We start from the raw sequence: 19,064 nt of genomic DNA, 5'->3' as shown, positions 1-19,064 counted from the left end.
CAATGTTTCTGAAGGTATTCATATTCCATAGATTAAGTGGAATGCCGAAGCACCATAACCATACACACTGCTCCTATTCAAAAATCTCCATTTCCTTCCGTTCAGACTTTTTTTTTTTTTTTGATTCAACTGAAGAGAAATAACAGATTACAAGACTAGAGTCATGGGATATTAGAATCCCTTCTTGAGCCAACATTGATCATGTTAGTAACTAGCGAAGAAGAAATAGAACTGGGTGGGTCTTCTAGGAAGAGGAAGTGCTCCTATTAATTTACACCTAGATTTGCCAAAGCATCTGCAATGTGTTTGCTTCCCTGGGTATTGTGGCAATAGTACATTGGTATCTTCTGAGGATGAAGTTGGCATGTTCAATGAGTACCCGATATAGAGAGTTTACACCAGCTCCGTCCCGAATGAGTTCCACAGCCAGCTGGGAATCAGTTTCGATTTGGATGTTGGCCATTCCTTTCTGCATGATTATGGTGAGACCTCTGTATATGCCCCATAGTTCAGCTTCTAGGCTTGTACAGTTGCCTAGATAACCATAGTATCCCCAAACCCAGGTACCTACTCATCTTTGAGCAACCCACCAAATCTAGATTGGCCAAGATCACCCTTGGAGCATCCATCTGTGTTGAGCTTAAGCTGACCTGCAAGAGGACAAGACCAGAGCATTAGTTTAGGATCTTTAAAGTTTGGGTGGAGGATAACTTGAAAAGCTTCCTGAGTTTCCATAGCCATGTGTAGTATGGAGTTAACACTGGTGTGAGGATGTTGTGTAATATTATCAAACACTTCTTCGTTTCTGTCTTTCCAGATAATCCATAGAGTTGTCAAGAAAACTGTAGGCCGGTGATCCTTGTTGGCTTAGTCCTTGCTATGGATGTTATTTTTTATCCAATCTTGAAAGGGAGCATTGTTGCTGTGTTGCCACCAAGTAACATTCTTCAGAATCAACCAGATTGCCTAGGCTTTGGTACAGTTTCTGAAACGATGTTGCGTGTCTTCTCTGGATGCATGGCATCTAGGGCATGTGTCTATATCTGATAAATTCCTTATGAGCCGCATATGATTAGTTAAAAGTCTTTCATGCATGACAAGCTAGAGAAATGTTCGTAGTTTATGAGGAACCTTTAATTTCCAAATCCATTGCCAGTTAACACCATTTGTTTCTTGATTAGATAAGGCTTGATAGGCTGCTGAAATAAAGAACTTACCAGTGGGAGAACTTTGCCAATAAGGTGTGTCATTATATATAACATACATGGATCTATGGGTGTTAAGAATGGTATCAATGGTCTGTTGTAGTAACATGTTATGGATTGAGATGAGGTCCCAGTTACCATTATCAAAAATGGAACTGACTTTAGTTAGGTCACCAGAGTGATTTCCCTGGGTTATTTTGCATAGTGGTTGTTCACCACACCACTAGTCAGTCCAAAGAGAAACATGCTCCCCAGTCCCAATATCCCATTTAATATTATTATCTAAGATATCTCTATTTTTTATAATGCTTTTCCAAGTATGTGAGGCTTGTCTCCTAGTGGGCCAGTTGGATAGGGAATGAGTTTTGAGATACTTAGTTTTGAGAACTTCACACCACAGCTCATCAGAGTTAGTGGCAAGATTCCAACCAAGCTTAGAAACGAAGGCAGAGTTCTGAACTCTGGCTTCTCTAATACCTAAACCCCCATGATCTTTCCTTTTACAGACCTGCTGCTAGTTCACAAGATGGACCTTTCTCCTGGCTTTAGTACTACCCCAAAGGAAATTTCTATTGAGTTTATCAATTTGGCCGCAAACTTTCCTAAGGATGTCCATAGTGTGCATAAGATGGTTAGGCATAGCAGAAGTGACAGCCTTGATTAGGGTAGTTCTGCCAGCAAGGGACAAATTTTTAGCTTTCCATCCTAAGAGTCTTTGGGCCATTTTATCAAGGATGTCTTTAAAGTGGGATTTGGAAACTCTGCTATGGAAGAGGGGGGTGCCCAGGTATTTACCCAAATCAGCAGTGAGAGAAATGCCACAATGGAGGCTGATAGAGGTGGCTTCCCTTCTAGGGACATTAGAAGAAAAGAACATCTTAGATTTTTGAAAATTAATTTTCTGGCCAAACATGTCACAAAATTCAGCAAGAACATTCATAATAGAGTCACAATTTCTTCTAATAGCTCTAGCAAATAAGATAAGGTCGTCAGCAAAAAAAAAAAAAAAAGGGGAAATGGGAGGGCTGTTTCTAGAAGCTTGAAGGCCTTTCCAATCACCATTTTTAGTTTTAATCCTAATCATGTTGGACAAATTTTCCATGCAAAGAACAAAAAGATAAGGGGATAAAGGATCTCCCTACCTGAGTCCTCTTCCCATGTTGATGCTAGGTAAGGCCTCACCATTCCAGATGATAGCAGAATTAACAATAGACACACAGTTATAATGAGAGTGATCCAGTCAGGATTAAGATTGAGTTCTTTAAGGGAGTGGTGGATAAAGTCCCAAGAGATGCGATCATAGGCTTTTTCTAAATCAATTTTGAGAACCATGCCTCCAAACTTGCCTTTCTTACCTCTAAGGGTGTGAAGAATTTCTTGGGTTATGATAATGTTATCAGTGGTAGTTCGCCTAGGGATAAAACTGCTTTGGTTGGGGCTGATGAGATCAGAAAGAAGAGGACGAAGACGGTTAACAATGATTTTTGTAATGGTCTTATAGGTGACATTACAAAGGCTTATGGGGCGGAATTGTTTTATGGACTCAGGGTTCTGAAGCTTGGGGATAAGGACAATTTGAGTTTCATTAATCTCCATGGGGATAGTCTTAAGTTGGAAACAGTTCTTAACAAAATGACAGACAGAGTTCCCAATTATGTTCCAATTATTGTGATAAAAAATAGCCTGGAACCCATCCTTACCAGGGGCTTTGAAAGCTTTAATGCTTTTGATGGCATTCCAGATTTCAGTGTTAGTCACAGGGCTTTGAAGATTAGCATTATCCTCTCTAGTAATTCTATTTCTAGCAATATTAACTCAATTCTCTAACAAAGAAGTTTCTTCATGTTGGAAGAGGTTGGAGAAATGGTCCAAAATGTGTGCTTTCAGATCATCACTATTAGAAAGCCAGCTACCATTCTCATCCTTTAAGACCTGGATTTTTAACTTTCTTCTCTTAGTAAGGGTAGAGGTGTGAAAAAATTTTGTGTTGCCATCACCCATGGTGAGCCACTTATTACGGGATTTCTGGTACCACAGAATTTCTTCCTGAAACAGTGTCGTGTTAAACTGTTTAATAAGGTCTTTCTCAAGAAGATGAATGCTATGTGAAAAATTGGCAACTTGGGATTTTTGTATGCCTTCAATACGAGCTAGCAGATTTCTTTTTCTTTTGAAAATATTATCGAAAACTTTTTTATTCCAGATTTTAATATTGTGGGTGAGGTTATCAATGGCTTCAAGGTGTTTAAACTCCATATTAAGCCACGAATTATGGACAACATCAACAAAACTGGGATGGCTCATCCAAGCCGCTTCAAAGCAAAAAGGTCTATTATAAGTTGTTGAGGAGTACATACCTTGGGTATAGACCACCAATGGGGAGTGGTCCGAATAAGTTCGTGGAAGAGTCCGCACAGTACCTTCAGGGAACAAGGCTTGCCATTGATCATTACACAAGGCTCTATCTAATCTTTCCATGGTGTTTGCCATGCCTTGTCTGTTGTTGGTCCAGGTGAATCGAGGCCCTACACTTCCCAAGTCAATGAGATTGCAGTTGTTAATGCATTCTCTGAATCTTTGAGTTCTATTCTGGTTATGAGATTGTGAGAAACTCCTTCTTTCATTCTGGTAAGCAGGATCTTTAAAATCACCCATAACAAGCCACGGTTTGCTCATGTGGCTTGCTGTGTCCTCAAGGTTGTCCCACAGAGTCTCTCTAGATAAAGGGTTGGGGCTGGCATACACAGCATTGAGAACCTATTCCTCAAAGTCCTCTTTGTGGATGGTGGCTTAAATGAATTGGTTCAAGACCGTCGAAGCCTGGACATTAACCTGATCCGTATCCCAAATCAGCCAGATACCTCCAACTCGCCCAGTTGGGTCAACAATGGTGGAAGCTGAGAAGCCCATGTTGGTGAAGAAATTCCCCATTGAACTAAACTGGACTTTAGTTTCCATGAGAATGATAATCCCAGGTTTATAAGTATTGAGGAGTTCTCGCATGTTTCTACGAAAAGTATTATTTCCTGCCCCTCGGCAATTCCAAATCAATATTTTGAGAGAATCCATACACGATGGGAGGGGTAAAGGATCAGTGGCAAGTTGGGGCAAGATACTACGTATTCTTCGGTGATCCTGATCGGTGGATCTCATGGAGCCATCTGGATGGAATGGACTGGATTTCCTGGGGCTTTGCTCCATCCGGGTTCGATTCTCATGCGGAGTTGTTCGATCCACCATATGATGTCTACGCAATGAATGGCTTCTGCCTCTTTCTCTATCAACAACCCCAGTGCTTCTCCCTCCATCCTATGAGTGGACGTGGTTGGTAGGGCTGTTTCTTCATTCTCCATTGCTGTTTGGAGGGTCAAGAGGTTTTCTGGCTTTAGATTTTTCAAACCTAAGCGAACTGGTGTGGGATGGAATCAAAAGGTTTGGAGATGGGGTTGGGGAAAGATCTTCTTTTAGCTCTTCCATCGAGATTTCTGGGGATACACTGAGTGGTTCTTTCAAACTAGGCTTTTCAGGGATTAGAGTAGGTGAGGTTTCAATGTGTGTATTGATCGTTGTATTTCTGTCTTCTGAAACCATAGAGGGTTAGATGTGTGGGCCTGAAGATAGATGTGAATCAGAATTTTCTTGGGAATCGACTGGGCCAAAGGTATGGCTTGGGAGCTTAATGTTGGCATTTATGTTATGTTGGGTATTGGAGGTTTGTGGCCCAATAGGGGTTAAGGCCATGGCAGAAGTAGAGGCCCCATTAGCATGGGTCGGGTTGTTGGATTTGGGCTCAATATTACCTAAACCCGCAAACCTATTTGAACTAGGCTGTGGTCCATTGGTTTGGGATTTTTTATTGGGTGTGGGTCTGCGATTCCTTCGGGTTACCATCATCCAAGGCCCAAAATGGATATCTCCTTCCTCAGAATGTTGCAGGTTACCGTTGGCCTGGGGTTGTGTTGATTGTGGGTTGCTTGAAACGGCTAGTCCTTCACCGGACGGCGATGTGCTTGGGGTTGAAGCCACTTGGGATGTTCAATTAGCAACTCTATGTCTACAAAGCTCTTTGCGGTGGTCCACCCTACCACAATGGAAACAAAAAGAATGGATAGACTCATATTCGATGGAATAGCTTTTCTTGCCTAGCAGGAACTTGGGACAGAGGGGTTTATTGAGGTCCAATTCAATACATACTTTGGCAAACTTACCTCTTGTAGCCATGGCTGTTGTTAGATCTATCTTGAGTGGTCGACCTAGTTCTTTAGCAATGGTATACAAAACCTTTTTTTGAAAATACTTAATCGGAAGTTCGGGAAACCTAACCCAAACAGCAGTTGTGGTTTCAAAAGCTTTCGATGCCTTGAAGTCAGGCTCCCACTTGCGAACTGTAAGGTAGTGATCCAAAATTACCCATGGTCCCCCTGAATAAACATGGGCGCAGTCCTCATGGGAGGAGAATTTAAAAAGAAAATAATTGTTCCCCAGATCAATAGCATTGAAATGGTCTTGTAGGGCCCATAAGTGTTTGACTTTAGTACATAGCATTTTGTATCCAATGCTTTTGCCCAAAAGCCTAACAATAAGGAAGTTTGTCCAAGGTTGTCGTATCTGTTGTAGTAGATTCTTTAGAAGGGATATTCAAGGTATTCCATTTTGTACATCCTCAGGCATGAGGGTATCTCCATCAGCATCGCCTTCATCAGGAGGGATGGTGTCTGTCGTCTCATCAAAATAAAAGTCGCTACTTTGCGGAGCTGCTAGCGCCTCTTTGAACGATTTTGCCTGAGGGACTGCAGGTGAATCCTCCACTACAAGAGGAGTAATTTTATTCATGGTATCTTCTACTGAAATAGAGGGGGCGAGAGCGAGAGTGGAATCAACACTGGTTACCATGTCTTGATCCTCTAACGCCTTCCTACTCTTAATCTTTTTAGTGCTGCGTATCAAATGATCTTCCTCCTCAAGAGAAATTTTGTTGGAATCACTGATGTTAGCAGTGGACTCTTTCATCCTAGAGAGAGAAAGATCTTAAAACAGCCTATATATAATAGACAAAATTGGTGCTCCACATCCCGTTCAGACATTAAGTCACACCATTTATACACCCATTCTTTTAATTTTATATATCCTTCCTTCATTTCTGCTACTGAACTAAATGACAAAATTGGCATTCTTCCACCCCCTTGTCTAACAACAACCCCCTTCATCCCTCTTTTAGCAACTTCATCTTTAAAAGCATAGTAGGAGAAAAAAAGCTTTCAACTTTACTATTAGGCTCTCATATAGCCATCAATTACCTTTTTTACTAACCTTTACTGTTAGCCTATCTGTCCTCTGTTTAGTCCTTTGTACTACTACTTCAGCATATGATTTCCTCTCTGCCGCCTCTACCTATTTCAATCTAGGTATCCACTGTGACTCCTTCAGCTGGCCTTGTCTTCTTACCAATGTACTTTGCTCCTTCTGATTTAATTTACAAAACTCTGCATTTTTTACTTTCAATACCTTATCCTCAAGCTAGACTCCATTCATTTTTTGAATTGCCATGCTTGCAGCAACTGGGTAATCATACCTCACAAATCCAAACCTAGATCCTATGGCTTTCCTTCTTACATATAATTAATATTGTTAGGATATTTCTAATAATAAATAAATATATTTTTATTCTCAATTTTGTAATAGATTGTATTGGAGCAATTGACGGAACACACAACAAAGCATATATATCTCTAGATAAGCAACCTCGTTTAATAGGTAAAAAGGAGTATGCGACTTAAAACATAATGGTTGCATGTGACTTCGAAATGTGTTTCACATTTTGTTTGCCAGGATGGGAAGGAAGTGCACACGATACTCGAATCTTCTTAGATACAATTAGGAATCCTAGTTATAATTTTTCAAAACCAGAAGGAGGTAACTGTTATATATTTGATTGCTACAGTATATACACCGCACTCACGTCTTCATATTTACTTTTACATTTTTAATTGCTTACTTTAATTTCATTTTAGAATTTTGAAATAGATGAGTTTTACTTGGCGGATGCTGGGTATTCAAACATTAAAGGATATCTTGCACCTTACAAAGGAGAGAGATACCATTTAGCTCAATTTGAACATGGTCAACCCCCAAAAAAAAAAATGCACAAGAAAAATTCAACCAAGCACATTCATCACATGGAAATGTAGTAGAAAGAACGTTTAGAGTTTGGAAAGTAAGATGGCCGATTACAAAGGATATCCCACCAAACTACAAGTGGCCGACCCAAGTCAAACTTATTTGTGCAACAATGGCAATTCATAATTTCATCCGACGAAGTCAGTTCCGCGATATTGCATTTGACTCTTATGATAGATTCACAGATTATATGCCTAATAAAGAGGAAGGATCTTCGTCTCAACAAGCACGCCATGAAAATGATATTGCAGGTGATGACAACGAGATGGAAGTAAGGAGACATAATATTTGTATGTCAATTTGCAGACGAAATTAGAGTTCTTTAAATATCTAGGAAGTTTTATTTTTATTACCTTAATAGTAATTTATTGTATTTTTATTGTAATGACATTTTCTTGTTCCCTTGTGCATTCAATATTAAAAATAAAAATAAAAAACTGAGGTAATGGAAAAATGTACCAAATTAGGTACTAATTATATCAACTTCTATTAATGAAATAACTTTTTCAAAATTTAAAGTGAAGAAAATGACAAAATTACAATTTTTATGTTCATAAGGGCAAAAATGACAATTACACAGTAAGAAGTTATTTTATAACTTATTTACCAAACACTACTTTGCTGCTTAAATTCATAATCTCACAGCTGCACCAAATAAGTTATCAACTTATGTTTACAGTTGTAAATTATAATCTGTTAAGTTATAATTTATAATTATTTTTTTATAATTTTATCAAATAAGGCTTATTTCTAGCTGCCATGTGTCTGTGAGAGAAAAATTGTGGGGGTAAAAAAACAAAAAAAAAAAAAGAGAAAGATGTATGTATCATTTCTGGATTTTAAAAGCTTTGATATGATGCTTGTCATTTCACTTGTTGACTTTCTCAAATAAATAAACAAACAACGAAACAAACTCAACTAAAATGAGATGAGGGCCTTTTTTTTTTTTTTTTTTTAATAAAAAATAAAAATCACTATGAATAGAAATTTTATATAAAATTTTATTCATGATTTATTTTTCTTTAAAAGCTATTAAGAATGGCGTTGAAATTGACAAATATGATAGCTTTGATTGATCTATGAATTATTAAATTTTAACATTGTTAATATAATATTGTTAATTTGTTAATGATATAGCTATCTAGCTTTCTTGATAATTGTATAGCTGGCTTTCTTTCTGCTTTCGGTGGTAATGGATTGGTATCCAATGTACATTGCTTCTCTCTATAAAGAGAGAGTTCCTTTCTCTTGTAATGATATAACACACAATACAGAAACACTCTTTGCTCTCTACCTTCTCTTTCAAATTAAACTTTCATGGTATCAGAGCACATAAACCTGTTCGAAATTTTCTCCTGAGTCCAACGGCACCAAGCCCGTTCTCAGAAAAGCCAACACGCGCCCACACGCGCCGCCCTTAGCCTCTGCGCGTCAACACGACCGCCACCACTCTCACACGCGCTCACACGCGCCAACTCTTGTCGCTCACTTCCGCCACGCGCCCACACGAGCCCACACGTCCGCGGCTCCCATACGCCGCGCCTGCTACCGTACGCGTACCGTGCGCCGCTTTGCTATTGTGCACCCGCGTGCGCCAAACCAGCTCCCGTGCGCCGCGCCTGCGCCTGTCTGCTAACGTGCGCCGTTGCCTTCCTGCTAACGTGCTCCTCCCTGCACTCTGCTAACGTGCGCCGCTGACATCATTGCTGACATCATCTCTATCCAGCATACCTTTCCTTACTATTTTCGACCTTCCGGACTCACTGGTACACTCTATTTTACCAAATTTTGCTCCTACGGATCTATTTCTATTACTTTAATCCTACTCAACTAGTATTATGGATCGTCATGATGCCTCCCATCCCATTTCCGTCATTTTAAATGGTTCAAACTATGTTCTGTGGGCCCAAGCTATGTCCTCTTTCCTCAAAGGCAAGAAGCTCTGGCGAATTGTCACCGGGGATGTGGCTAAACCAGTAAAAGACAGTGCCACTACTGAAACTCCTGTTCATACTGCTACTTATGAAGACCGACTTGAGGAATGGGACAGTAAGAATTACCAAATCATTACCTGGTTTCGTAATACCTCTATTACCTCTATCAGTCTTCAATTTGGCCGCTTTCAGCTTGACTCTGTAACTACTCCTGCGAAAGACATCTGGGATTTTTTGAAAGAACGATACCAGACTACTGGTCTTGCCCATCAATATCAACTTCAGAACCAACTTCACCGCATGCGCCAAGAATCCACTCAGTCCATTAATGACTTCCTTTCTCAAATATACTCTGTTTGGGATCAGCTTGCTCTTTCCGAACCAGCATGGCATGACCCCGAAGATGCCGTTTTATTTACTATCCATCGCAACCAGCAAAGGTTGGTGCAATTTCTCATGGCTCTTACCTCATCTTTTGAGCCCGTACGTGCCTCTCTGCTTCATCGCCATCCATTGCCCACTCTTGAACAAGCAATTTCTGAGTTGCTCTCCGAGGAGACTCGTCTCGGTACTCTTCAAACTCATCATGTGGACTCTGTTCTTGCCACTCCTCCGTCCCGGCCATCCTTTCCCCAGCGGACTACTGCTTGCCTCTACTGTCAGAATCGGGGCCTTCCTTCCACCCATCTCCTGGTCCATTGCCCCGTCAGATCCTGCCGCTACTGCAACAAACTTGGTCCTGGCCATCTGCAACAGGATTGTTTTCGCAATCCCTCTCGCTCATCCTCCAATAGCCACTCCTCTCGCGGTGGCTCTTCCCGGGGAAACTTTCACCGTTCCGGCAATCAGTCTCATCACACTGCTGCTGCTGCTTCCGGGAATCAGTCTCATCACACTGACACTGCCACCTCTGCCGGGTTCTCTGAGTCACCTACTCCATCTACCCCTCGCTTTTCTCCAACAGATGTAGAGGCCATGCTCAAACAGCTTCTCTCCCCATCTGGTACACCTCCTCCTACTGCTTTGTCTGTCATTCCAGGTAACTCTTCTTGGTATTTTGACTCTGCCTGTTGTAATCATATGACCTCCAGTTCTACTATTTTTTCTTCCTTATCTTCCTCTCCTCATATTCCCTCAATACATACTGCTGATGGTTCTCTCATGTCTGTTCGTCATGTTGGTACTGTTTCCACCTCTTCTTTATCCATACCTCACGTTTATCATATCCCTGCTCTTACCTTAAACCTTATTTCCATTGGTCAATTATGTGAACTTGGTCTAACTGTCACATTTTCTGCTACTGATTGTTTGGTACAGGACCCTCAGACAGGGCAGACTATTGGGATCGGCCGTAAGCATGGACGTCTCTATGAACTCATTCACCTTCATGTTCCTGCCTCTCCTCAAATTGCTGCTCCTACATCTACTTCCTCATTATCTCCCTTTCATCTTTGGCATTGTCGCTTAGGGCATATTTCTGTTAATCGCTTAAGGTCTTTGGTTTCTAGTGGACAGTTGGGTCATGTAATTCCCGATAATTTCGATTGTATACCCTGTCAACTGGCCAAACAACCTGCTTTATCATTTAATAAAAGTACTTCTGTTTCTCTTGCACCTTTTGATCTTATACATTCGGACATTTGGAGACCCTCACCTACTACTACTATGGGGGGATCCCGCTATTTTGTTGTTTTTATTGATGATTTTTCCTGGTTTACTTGGCTTTTTCTCATGAAACATAGGTCTGAATTGAAACACATTTATTATCGTTTTGCACAAATGGTCCACACCCAATTCTCCAAAACCATCAAAATTTTTCGCTCTGACAATGCTATGGAATATCGGGATTCAGATTTCCTTTCCTTTCTTCAGCATCATGGTACATTGCCTCATCGTTCCTGTGCTGGCACATCCCAGCAAAATGGCCGCGCTGAACGGAAACATAGGCACATTCTTGACACTACTCGCGCTCTCCTTCTCTCTTCTTCCTGCCCTGAAAACTTTTGGGGCGAAGCTGCCCTCACTGCTGTTTACACTATCAACTGTTCTCCTACACCTGTCATCCATAATCAAACTCCCTTTGAACGTCTGCATGGCACTCCCCCTCCATACGCCAATCTCCGGGTTTTTGGTTCTGCCTGCTTTGTTCTACTTCAATCCCATGAACACACCAAACTTGAACCTCGCTCTCGTCTTTGTTGCTTTCTTGGGTATGGCATTGAACATAAAGGCTTCCGCTGTTGGGATCCTCTCTCTAAACGTCTTCGTATCTCCCGCCATGTCGTTTTCTGGGAACACCAAATGTTTTCCTCGTTATCCTCTTTTCACTTACCCGGACTTTCCACTCCTGCACTATTTACTGATCCTTCCATCGATCTTTTCTCTGCTGATTTTGATACAGGTTCCTCCTCCATCGAGACGCCCTTGCTCACCTCTGATCCTGTCCAGCCTGCTCTCCCTGAAGGTCTACCTCTTGCAACCACACCTCCTTCTCCACCGGCTCTTCCTCCCACCGATCCTCCTCCGGGTCGACCACGCCGGGTAACTCAACCTCCTATCCATCTTCGTGATTATATTGTTGGATCTGCTGCCTTCTCTACTTATGAACCTACCTCCTATCGTGAGGCTTGTACTAATCCTCTTTGGCAGCAAGCTATGACTGATGAACTTCATGCCTTGGATAAAGCTCATACTTGGGATCTTGTTGATCTTCCTCCTGGCAAGACTGCAATTGGCTGCAAATGGGTTTACAAAATCAAAACACATTCTGATGGCTCTATTGAACGCTACAAAGCTCGTCTTGTTGCCAAGGGCTTCAACCAAGAATATGGCATTGATTATGAGGAGACATTCTCTCCTGTTGCTCGGCTTACATCTGTTCGCAGTTTACTTGCTGTTGCTACGGCTCGCCACTGGGGGCTCTTTCAGATGGATGTCAAAAATGCTTTCCTCAATGGTCATCTCCTTGAGGAGGTCTACATGCAACGTCCACCTGGGTCCACTTTTCAACCTCATCAGGTTTGCAAACTACAGCGTGCTCTCTATGGTCTCAAGCAAGCACCTCGTGCTTGGTTTGCTACGTTCAGTTCTACCATTCTTGACTTCGGATTCACCTCTAGTTCCTATGACTCTGCTCTCTTTATACGGACTACTGCTCATGGTACTACTCTTCTTCTTCTGTATGTGGATGATATGATTATCACTGGTAATGATACAGCTGGTATTCTCCACCTCAAACAATTTCTCCACCAACAATTTGAGATGAAGGACCTTGGTACTCTTAACTACTTCTTAGGCCTTGAAGTCTCTCATGATTCTACTGGTTCCTATTTGTCCCAGGCCAAATATGCATCCGATCTTCTGGCTCGTGCTGGTATTACTGATTGCAAAACTGCCTCTACTCCGATTGATCCTCAGATTCGTCTCACTCCTCTCGATGGCACTCTTCTCTCTGATGCTACTCTTTATCGCCAGCTCGTCGGCAGTCTTGTCTATCTCACAGTCACTCGTCCTGACATTGCCTATGCTGTTCACATTGTCAGTCAGTACATGTCGGCTCCTCGCACTCCCCACTATACTGCTCTACTCCGCATTCTTCGCTACCTCAAAGGCACTCTGTTCCATGGTCTTCACTTCTCGGCTTCTTCCTCTCTTGACCTACGTGCCTTTTCCGATGCTGATTGGGCTGGGGATCCTACGGATCGACGCTCCACCACGGGATTCTGCTTCTTCTTAGGGGATTCTCTTCTTGCTTGGCGTAGCAAAAAACAATCTCTCACTGCCCGCTCTAGCACCGAAGCTGAATACCGAGCTCTTGCTGATACTACTCAGGAACTTCTCTGGCTTCGCTGGCTCCTTGCTGATATGGGAGTTTCTTCATCTACTCCTACTCCTCTCTACTGTGACAATCGGAGTGCTATTCAGATTGCTCACAATGATGTTTTTCATGATCGCACCAAACATATTGAGATTGATTGTCATTTCATTCGCCAGCATGTTACTTGTGGAACTGTTCATCTTCTTCCTATTGCTTCAGTCGATCAACCCGCTGATATCTTCACTAAGGCTCATCCTCCTGGCCGCTTTACTGATCTTGTTTCCAAACTCAACTTGGTAGATGCTTTCCCTCCTTGAGTTTGCGGGGGGCTGTTAATATAATATTGTTAATTTGTTAATGATATAGCTGTCTAGCTTTCTTGATAATTGTATAGCTGGCTTTCTTTCTGCTTTCGGTGGTAATGGATTGGTATCCAATGTACATTGCTTCTCTCTATAAAGAGAGAGTTCCTTTCTCTTGTAATGATATAACACACAATACAGAAACACTCTTTGCTCTCTAGCTTCTCTTTCAAATTAAACTTTCAAACATAAATACCAATTAACATTATTTTTTCTTACTTTTCTCTTTCAACAACTTACTAGGATCATAATTTTGAGTCAACAAAATCAGTTTCGGTTACAGCCTTTTTCCTATTAAATGCATCTAGCATTTTTTATTTTTTTAAAAAAAAATTATATTATTATGTGTTATTAAAAAATATACAGATTATTCAGGCTCCGTTTGGCAAGAGCTAAACAGGACTTTTTTGGCTATTTTAGCCACAAAAGATAAAATAGGCTATTTTAGCCACAAAAAACAAAATATCACATCCAACCCATAATCATTACATTCTTCTCTCACAAAAAAAACCAAAAAAGTCAAAAAGCCAAAAAGCCCTTCCCAAACCAAACTTTTTAGCCCAGGCTAAAATAGTCAAAAAAATTAAAAAATCAACCCACTTCCCAAACGGAGGATCAATGTTGTTGATAATATAACCTAATAACATCTGATATAAAATATTTGTATGTCTCTTATATAGTTGGCGAATCTTACAAAAACATGTATGATCTATACCTCGTCAAAACAAAAATTATGAAAAACAGATAGTTATGAAAATGATATTTGTCCATATTATTAGCTATTCAAAAGTCTTCGCAAGCAGAGATTCCCATCTCCCCCAATTCGTCTTTGCTTTCTTTCACAAATCTAATCAAAAGAAAAGAATGATTAAAGGAATTAAATTTCAAATCCCACTATTATCTCCTCAATTATTTGACAACCTCCCCCACATGTTACCATATTATATCCTCCTTCCTCGCTTCTTCTTTTTCAAAAATTTTTTCTAAATATTATAAGAATTACATTAAATTAATTAATTATATATATAAATAATGGAGGAAAAAATAGTTCCTCATCAAAAAGAAATAACAAATCTTTGCTTTTTACAAGCATTGATCTTCTAACTTTTTTAATTAGAATTTTTCATATGAGTCATACACACTATTTTTCTTGTTTTATTTCTTTTTACTTTTATTAAAATTTTACTTTAGTTTTTTTAATTTCTCTCAGCCTTATTCACTGTAGTTGAATGAAAAATTAAATTACAAGTTGACTCAAAATGTAAAATTTAACAGTCAAAATTAAAATAAAATTTTAATAAAAATGCAAACACAACAACCATGGACCCAAAGGTTTCAAGGGCTCATGAACATGATGATGGTCTTCCCTACATGCACCACAACTACATCCCTGCAATTGTGGATATTCATTCAAATTTCCAAAATATAAATAAATAATTAAAATTAAAATTAAAATTAAAAAAATAAATGAATAAATAAACCAACTGAGGCCACAAACACCCATATTCTCTCTCTCTCTCATTATGCCATGGCACACAATAGCCCTATTGGGTTAATTCATTCTTTTCTTTTTACATAGTATCTGCAATCTCAACCATGAAATTGTTGACTTGCTATATGTGAGTACTACGTGGTCACTCTACAACCTCAACAAACTCACACGGTTCTCTTTCATCTGTGAACCACATCAATAAATATCAGTGTTGTTAGGGGTGTACACGGTCCGGATTGATTCGGTTCTGAGAAAATTCAAGAACCGAACCAATCCTAACGGTTCTGTGATTTTGAGAACCAGACCAGACCGTTACACTTGTAAAACCGGACCAGAACCAAACCGAAAAAACGGTTCGGTTTCGGTTTGGTTTACGGTTCCAAAAATTTCTATTTACAAAAACAAATTGTTAATATTAGCAAAATAATTACTCAAACTAATTACATTTAACTCATGATAAAAACTAATAATATTAAGGCATTACTTAATATTACATATCTATATCATTCTAATATCATTAAAATTATAAAAAACCAATTAATAAAAATAAAACTTGATATTATATATATATATATATATATATATATATATATATATATATATATATCTTTTAAAATTCGGTTCGGTTCGGTTAGAACCGCGATTTTTTCATAAAATCCATTAACCGAACCGTTTTTACGGTTCTCATATTTCTTAATCCGAAACCGAACCAATTCTTAATAGAACCGAACCAAACCGTACGATTCGGTCTAGTTCGGTCCGGATTACCGGTTTAAACGGATTTTTGAACAGCCCTAAGTGTTGTTGTATATGTATCAATTTGGTGTGGGTTTCAGTTCAGCTGACGATATGGATCGAGTATGACACGTGGCACAACAGGATATAGACACTTGACAGTAAGATGCCAAATTAAGGTATTGAGACACGTATCGAGAATATCAGTCAGAACGGACTTGATTATTGGTTGTCGCGCTCGTGAATTTTAAAACTATTATCGTCTGTTTGGTAGAATTGTGTAAAAGTGATTATAAATTATAATTTAAAAGATTATGACTTATAACTGTAAACATAAACTGTTAACCTGTTTGATGCAATTGTGGGGTTGTGAATTTAAGCAGCAGAGTAGTATTTGATTAATAAGCTGTAAAATAGTTTTTTACTGTATAATTGTCATTTCTACTCTTATATGATATAAAATTGATTATTTTGTTATTTATTTCAGTTTTAATTTAAAATATATATATATATATATTTCATTAATAAAAGTTAATATAAGCAGTATTAATTAGTATCAATTAATATAAAAATTGATACATTTGTTGACAATGTAATGGAAGTATTATTGTCACAATTATTTTCCATTATAAATTAATTAGTATCAATTAATTGCTTAATTAGTATCAATTAATACTAAAATTATTAATTAGTCTCAATTAATATTAAAATTATTAATTAGTATAAATTAATATTACCATCTAATTTTTATTAGTATCAATTAATATTAATAATCAACAATTGTTATTAATTAGTATAAATTAATAATTAATTCATTACAAAAGTATACAATATTAATTTATTAATAATTAATACCAATTAATATTGATTTTTTTAATTAATATTTATTTTTTTTCTTTTTCTTCAGAAATATACAATTTTTTTATTTTTTAATTAATATAAAAATATACAATATGAATTTATTAATAATTAATACCAATTAATATTTATTTTTCAATTAATATTGATTTTTTTCTTTTTCTTCAGAAATATACAATTTTTTATTTTTTAATTAATATTAATTAATAATATTAATATTTGGGTATGGACGAGGGCATTTAAGTAATTTAGCCCCCCAACACCAGCTACGCGCTTAAGTTAAAAATTTAAGCACTCTCTGACCAGCTTTTGAGATAAGCTGAGAAATAGCTTGATTTAAACTATAAGCTGGTTAACTTAAGCTGCATCAAACATAATATTTTAGCTTAAATTAAGCTAAAAGCTTAAATAAGCGGCTTATAAGCTCTACCAAACAGGCCTTATATGCTCTAAAACAATTTTAACCAGTCTATTTTAAAACAATTTAAAAACTATTAGACACAGCGAGACTCGGTCGATTTTGGCCCAAAATTTTTAACAATGTTTAGGATCACTAACTAGTTTTAGCACTTTTACAGTATTAGTAGACTAAAAAATAAAGATTTAGTTTAACTAATCTAAGTTTACAATCTAAATTAAAACATCTTTATTTATGTAATTTTAATTAGTAATTTTGTACTTAAAAATTACGAGAAGAGTAATATTTAATTGATATTTTGCTGTAGTTGATTCAATTTTTATTTGATATTAGAACTTTAAATTTTATTTAATACTTTTTCTTGTTTTTATAGGTGATTTTTTTTTTTTTTTTTTTGGCAAACTGGATTTTGTTAAATTATAAAAGTAACAAGACCATATTTTTATGTTTTTAAATTTTTATAATGATTTCTTCTTGTTTTGATCTATGTAAGTAATTTAAGCCTCATTTGGTAAGTGGCTTTTTTAGTCAAAAAGTCAAAAAATTACTTAAAAAGTCAAAATGCCAACAACTTATATCAAAAAGTCAAATATTCTTTTTTCTCTCTACTTTTTGCACATCTTTTCGTGAAAAATCAAAAAGTCATCACAAATATACTAGGTTTTTTTAGCCAAAAAACTAAAAAATTACTAAAAAAATATGTTTCCAAACGAGGCCTAATATACAATTTTAGTGACTATATATGAAAGCATAATTTGTACAGGTATTAACAAATTAAAAAAGTTATATAAGTACTGAAAGGATCTTGCAAATAATAGTTCTAAGAATTATCAATAATTAAGAAGTATGCAATGTAAAAATATATACAATCCTAATACACTTTACACATATCCCAAAGCATTTTAATATTTTTTACACATTTTAATACAATTTTCAACCCTAACAATACGCATAAGATTTGTTTTTAGCCTTTTACTTCAAGAATTTGTCTAGGTTTTCTAAGAAAAAACTTGGTCTAGTGTTTGCTAGTCAAGTGATTTCCTTAGAAGGAATCTTATTTCTAGTTCAAAAAAGTACTTAAATAATCAAACACACTTATGCTGTGTTTGGTTGGAGAATTTGGGGAGGAATTTGGAAAGGGAAATAGAAAAGGTGTGTAAAACTAGGTGAAATGTAAGTATATTTTATTTACATTTCACCTAACTTTTCCCTTTCCCTTTCCAAATCCCACCTCAAATCCTCCAACCAAACACAGCATTAGAATTATTAGTTCACTTAAGTAGTGCTAATGGTGCTATATTTTGCAAAAACAATAAGCATACTGACTCATTTCCTCCAAATTGCTCAACTACTAGTTTTTGTTATGTTTTTTTTTTTTTTTTTGGGCAAGTATATACCTGTGTATAAGATTCATTTGAACAATTTACTTTAAAATCAAACTTAGATAACGGGTTTGAGGTTTGAAGAAGAAGACAGGGCCCTTGGGGGATAATCTTTGGGACGTAGTGTCTCATGGGTGATCCATGAAACAGTGTCTCCCACATATATATTTATGTTAAGTGGCACTACAAGAAATGTGGGTATATGAGACGGGACTATTTGCGACGGCACACTTGCCGTCTCAAAAAGTCACTTTTTGCGACGGCAAAAAATGCCGTCTCAAAAAAGCAGAGTATTTGCGACGGCACCATTTGCCGTCTCAAAAAAGCAAAGCATTTGCGACGGTACAATTTGCCGTCTCAAAAAATGAGAGCATTTGCGACGGTATTTTCTGCCGTCGCAAATACTCTGTTTTTTTGAGACGGCAAATTGTGCCGTCGCAAATGCTCTGCTTTTTTGAGACGGCAAATGATGCCGTCGCAAATACTCTGCTTTTTTGAGATGGCATTTTCTGCCGTCACAAAAAGTGACTTTCGTGTTTTTTTTTTAATTTTTAGTGAATATTTTTAAAATTTTAAATATTTTTTTTAGATACACCTTACTTAGATGTATCTAAAAAAAAATTATGAAAAAATATTTTTAAAAAATAATAAATACATAAAAATACAAAAAAAAAATGTATTGTA

The 19,064-nt window shown here is 37.6% G+C and overlaps 1 protein-coding gene across 1 annotated transcript; it reads right to left on the bottom strand.

Moving 5' to 3' along the window:
- Positions 1–3,020: 3,020 nt before the first annotated feature.
- Positions 3,021–4,208, bottom strand: LOC145795640 (uncharacterized). The gene is made up of 2 exons (XM_082880485.1): positions 4,038–4,208; positions 3,021–3,962 (listed from the first exon to the last, which is right to left on the bottom strand). The coding sequence occupies exons 1-2, from the start codon at positions 4,206–4,208 to the stop codon at positions 3,021–3,023; spliced, it is 1,113 nt and encodes a 370-aa protein (XP_082736611.1).
- Between the last annotated feature and the right edge of the window lie 14,856 nt (positions 4,209–19,064).

Source organism: Camellia sinensis, chromosome 7, assembly GCF_055761805.1.
Source record: "Camellia sinensis isolate YWXY chromosome 7, ASM5576180v1, whole genome shotgun sequence".
Taxonomy (NCBI): Eukaryota; Viridiplantae; Streptophyta; class Magnoliopsida; order Ericales; family Theaceae; genus Camellia; species Camellia sinensis.
The sequence above is the reverse complement of the archived record's forward strand: the minus strand, read 5'-3'. Positions and strand labels throughout refer to the sequence as shown.

What these genes read in the sequence shown, in the direction of transcription:
- LOC145795640 (XM_082880485.1), bottom strand. Translation starts at nt 4,208, where the DNA reads ATGCGAGAACTCCTCAATACTTATAAACCTGGGATTATCATTCTCATG. An exon ending in TGATTTGGGATACGGATCAG is followed by an intron (nt 3,963 to 4,037) that starts GTTAATGTCCAG and finishes TTTGAGGAATAG; the next exon opens with GTTCTCAATGCTGTGTATGC.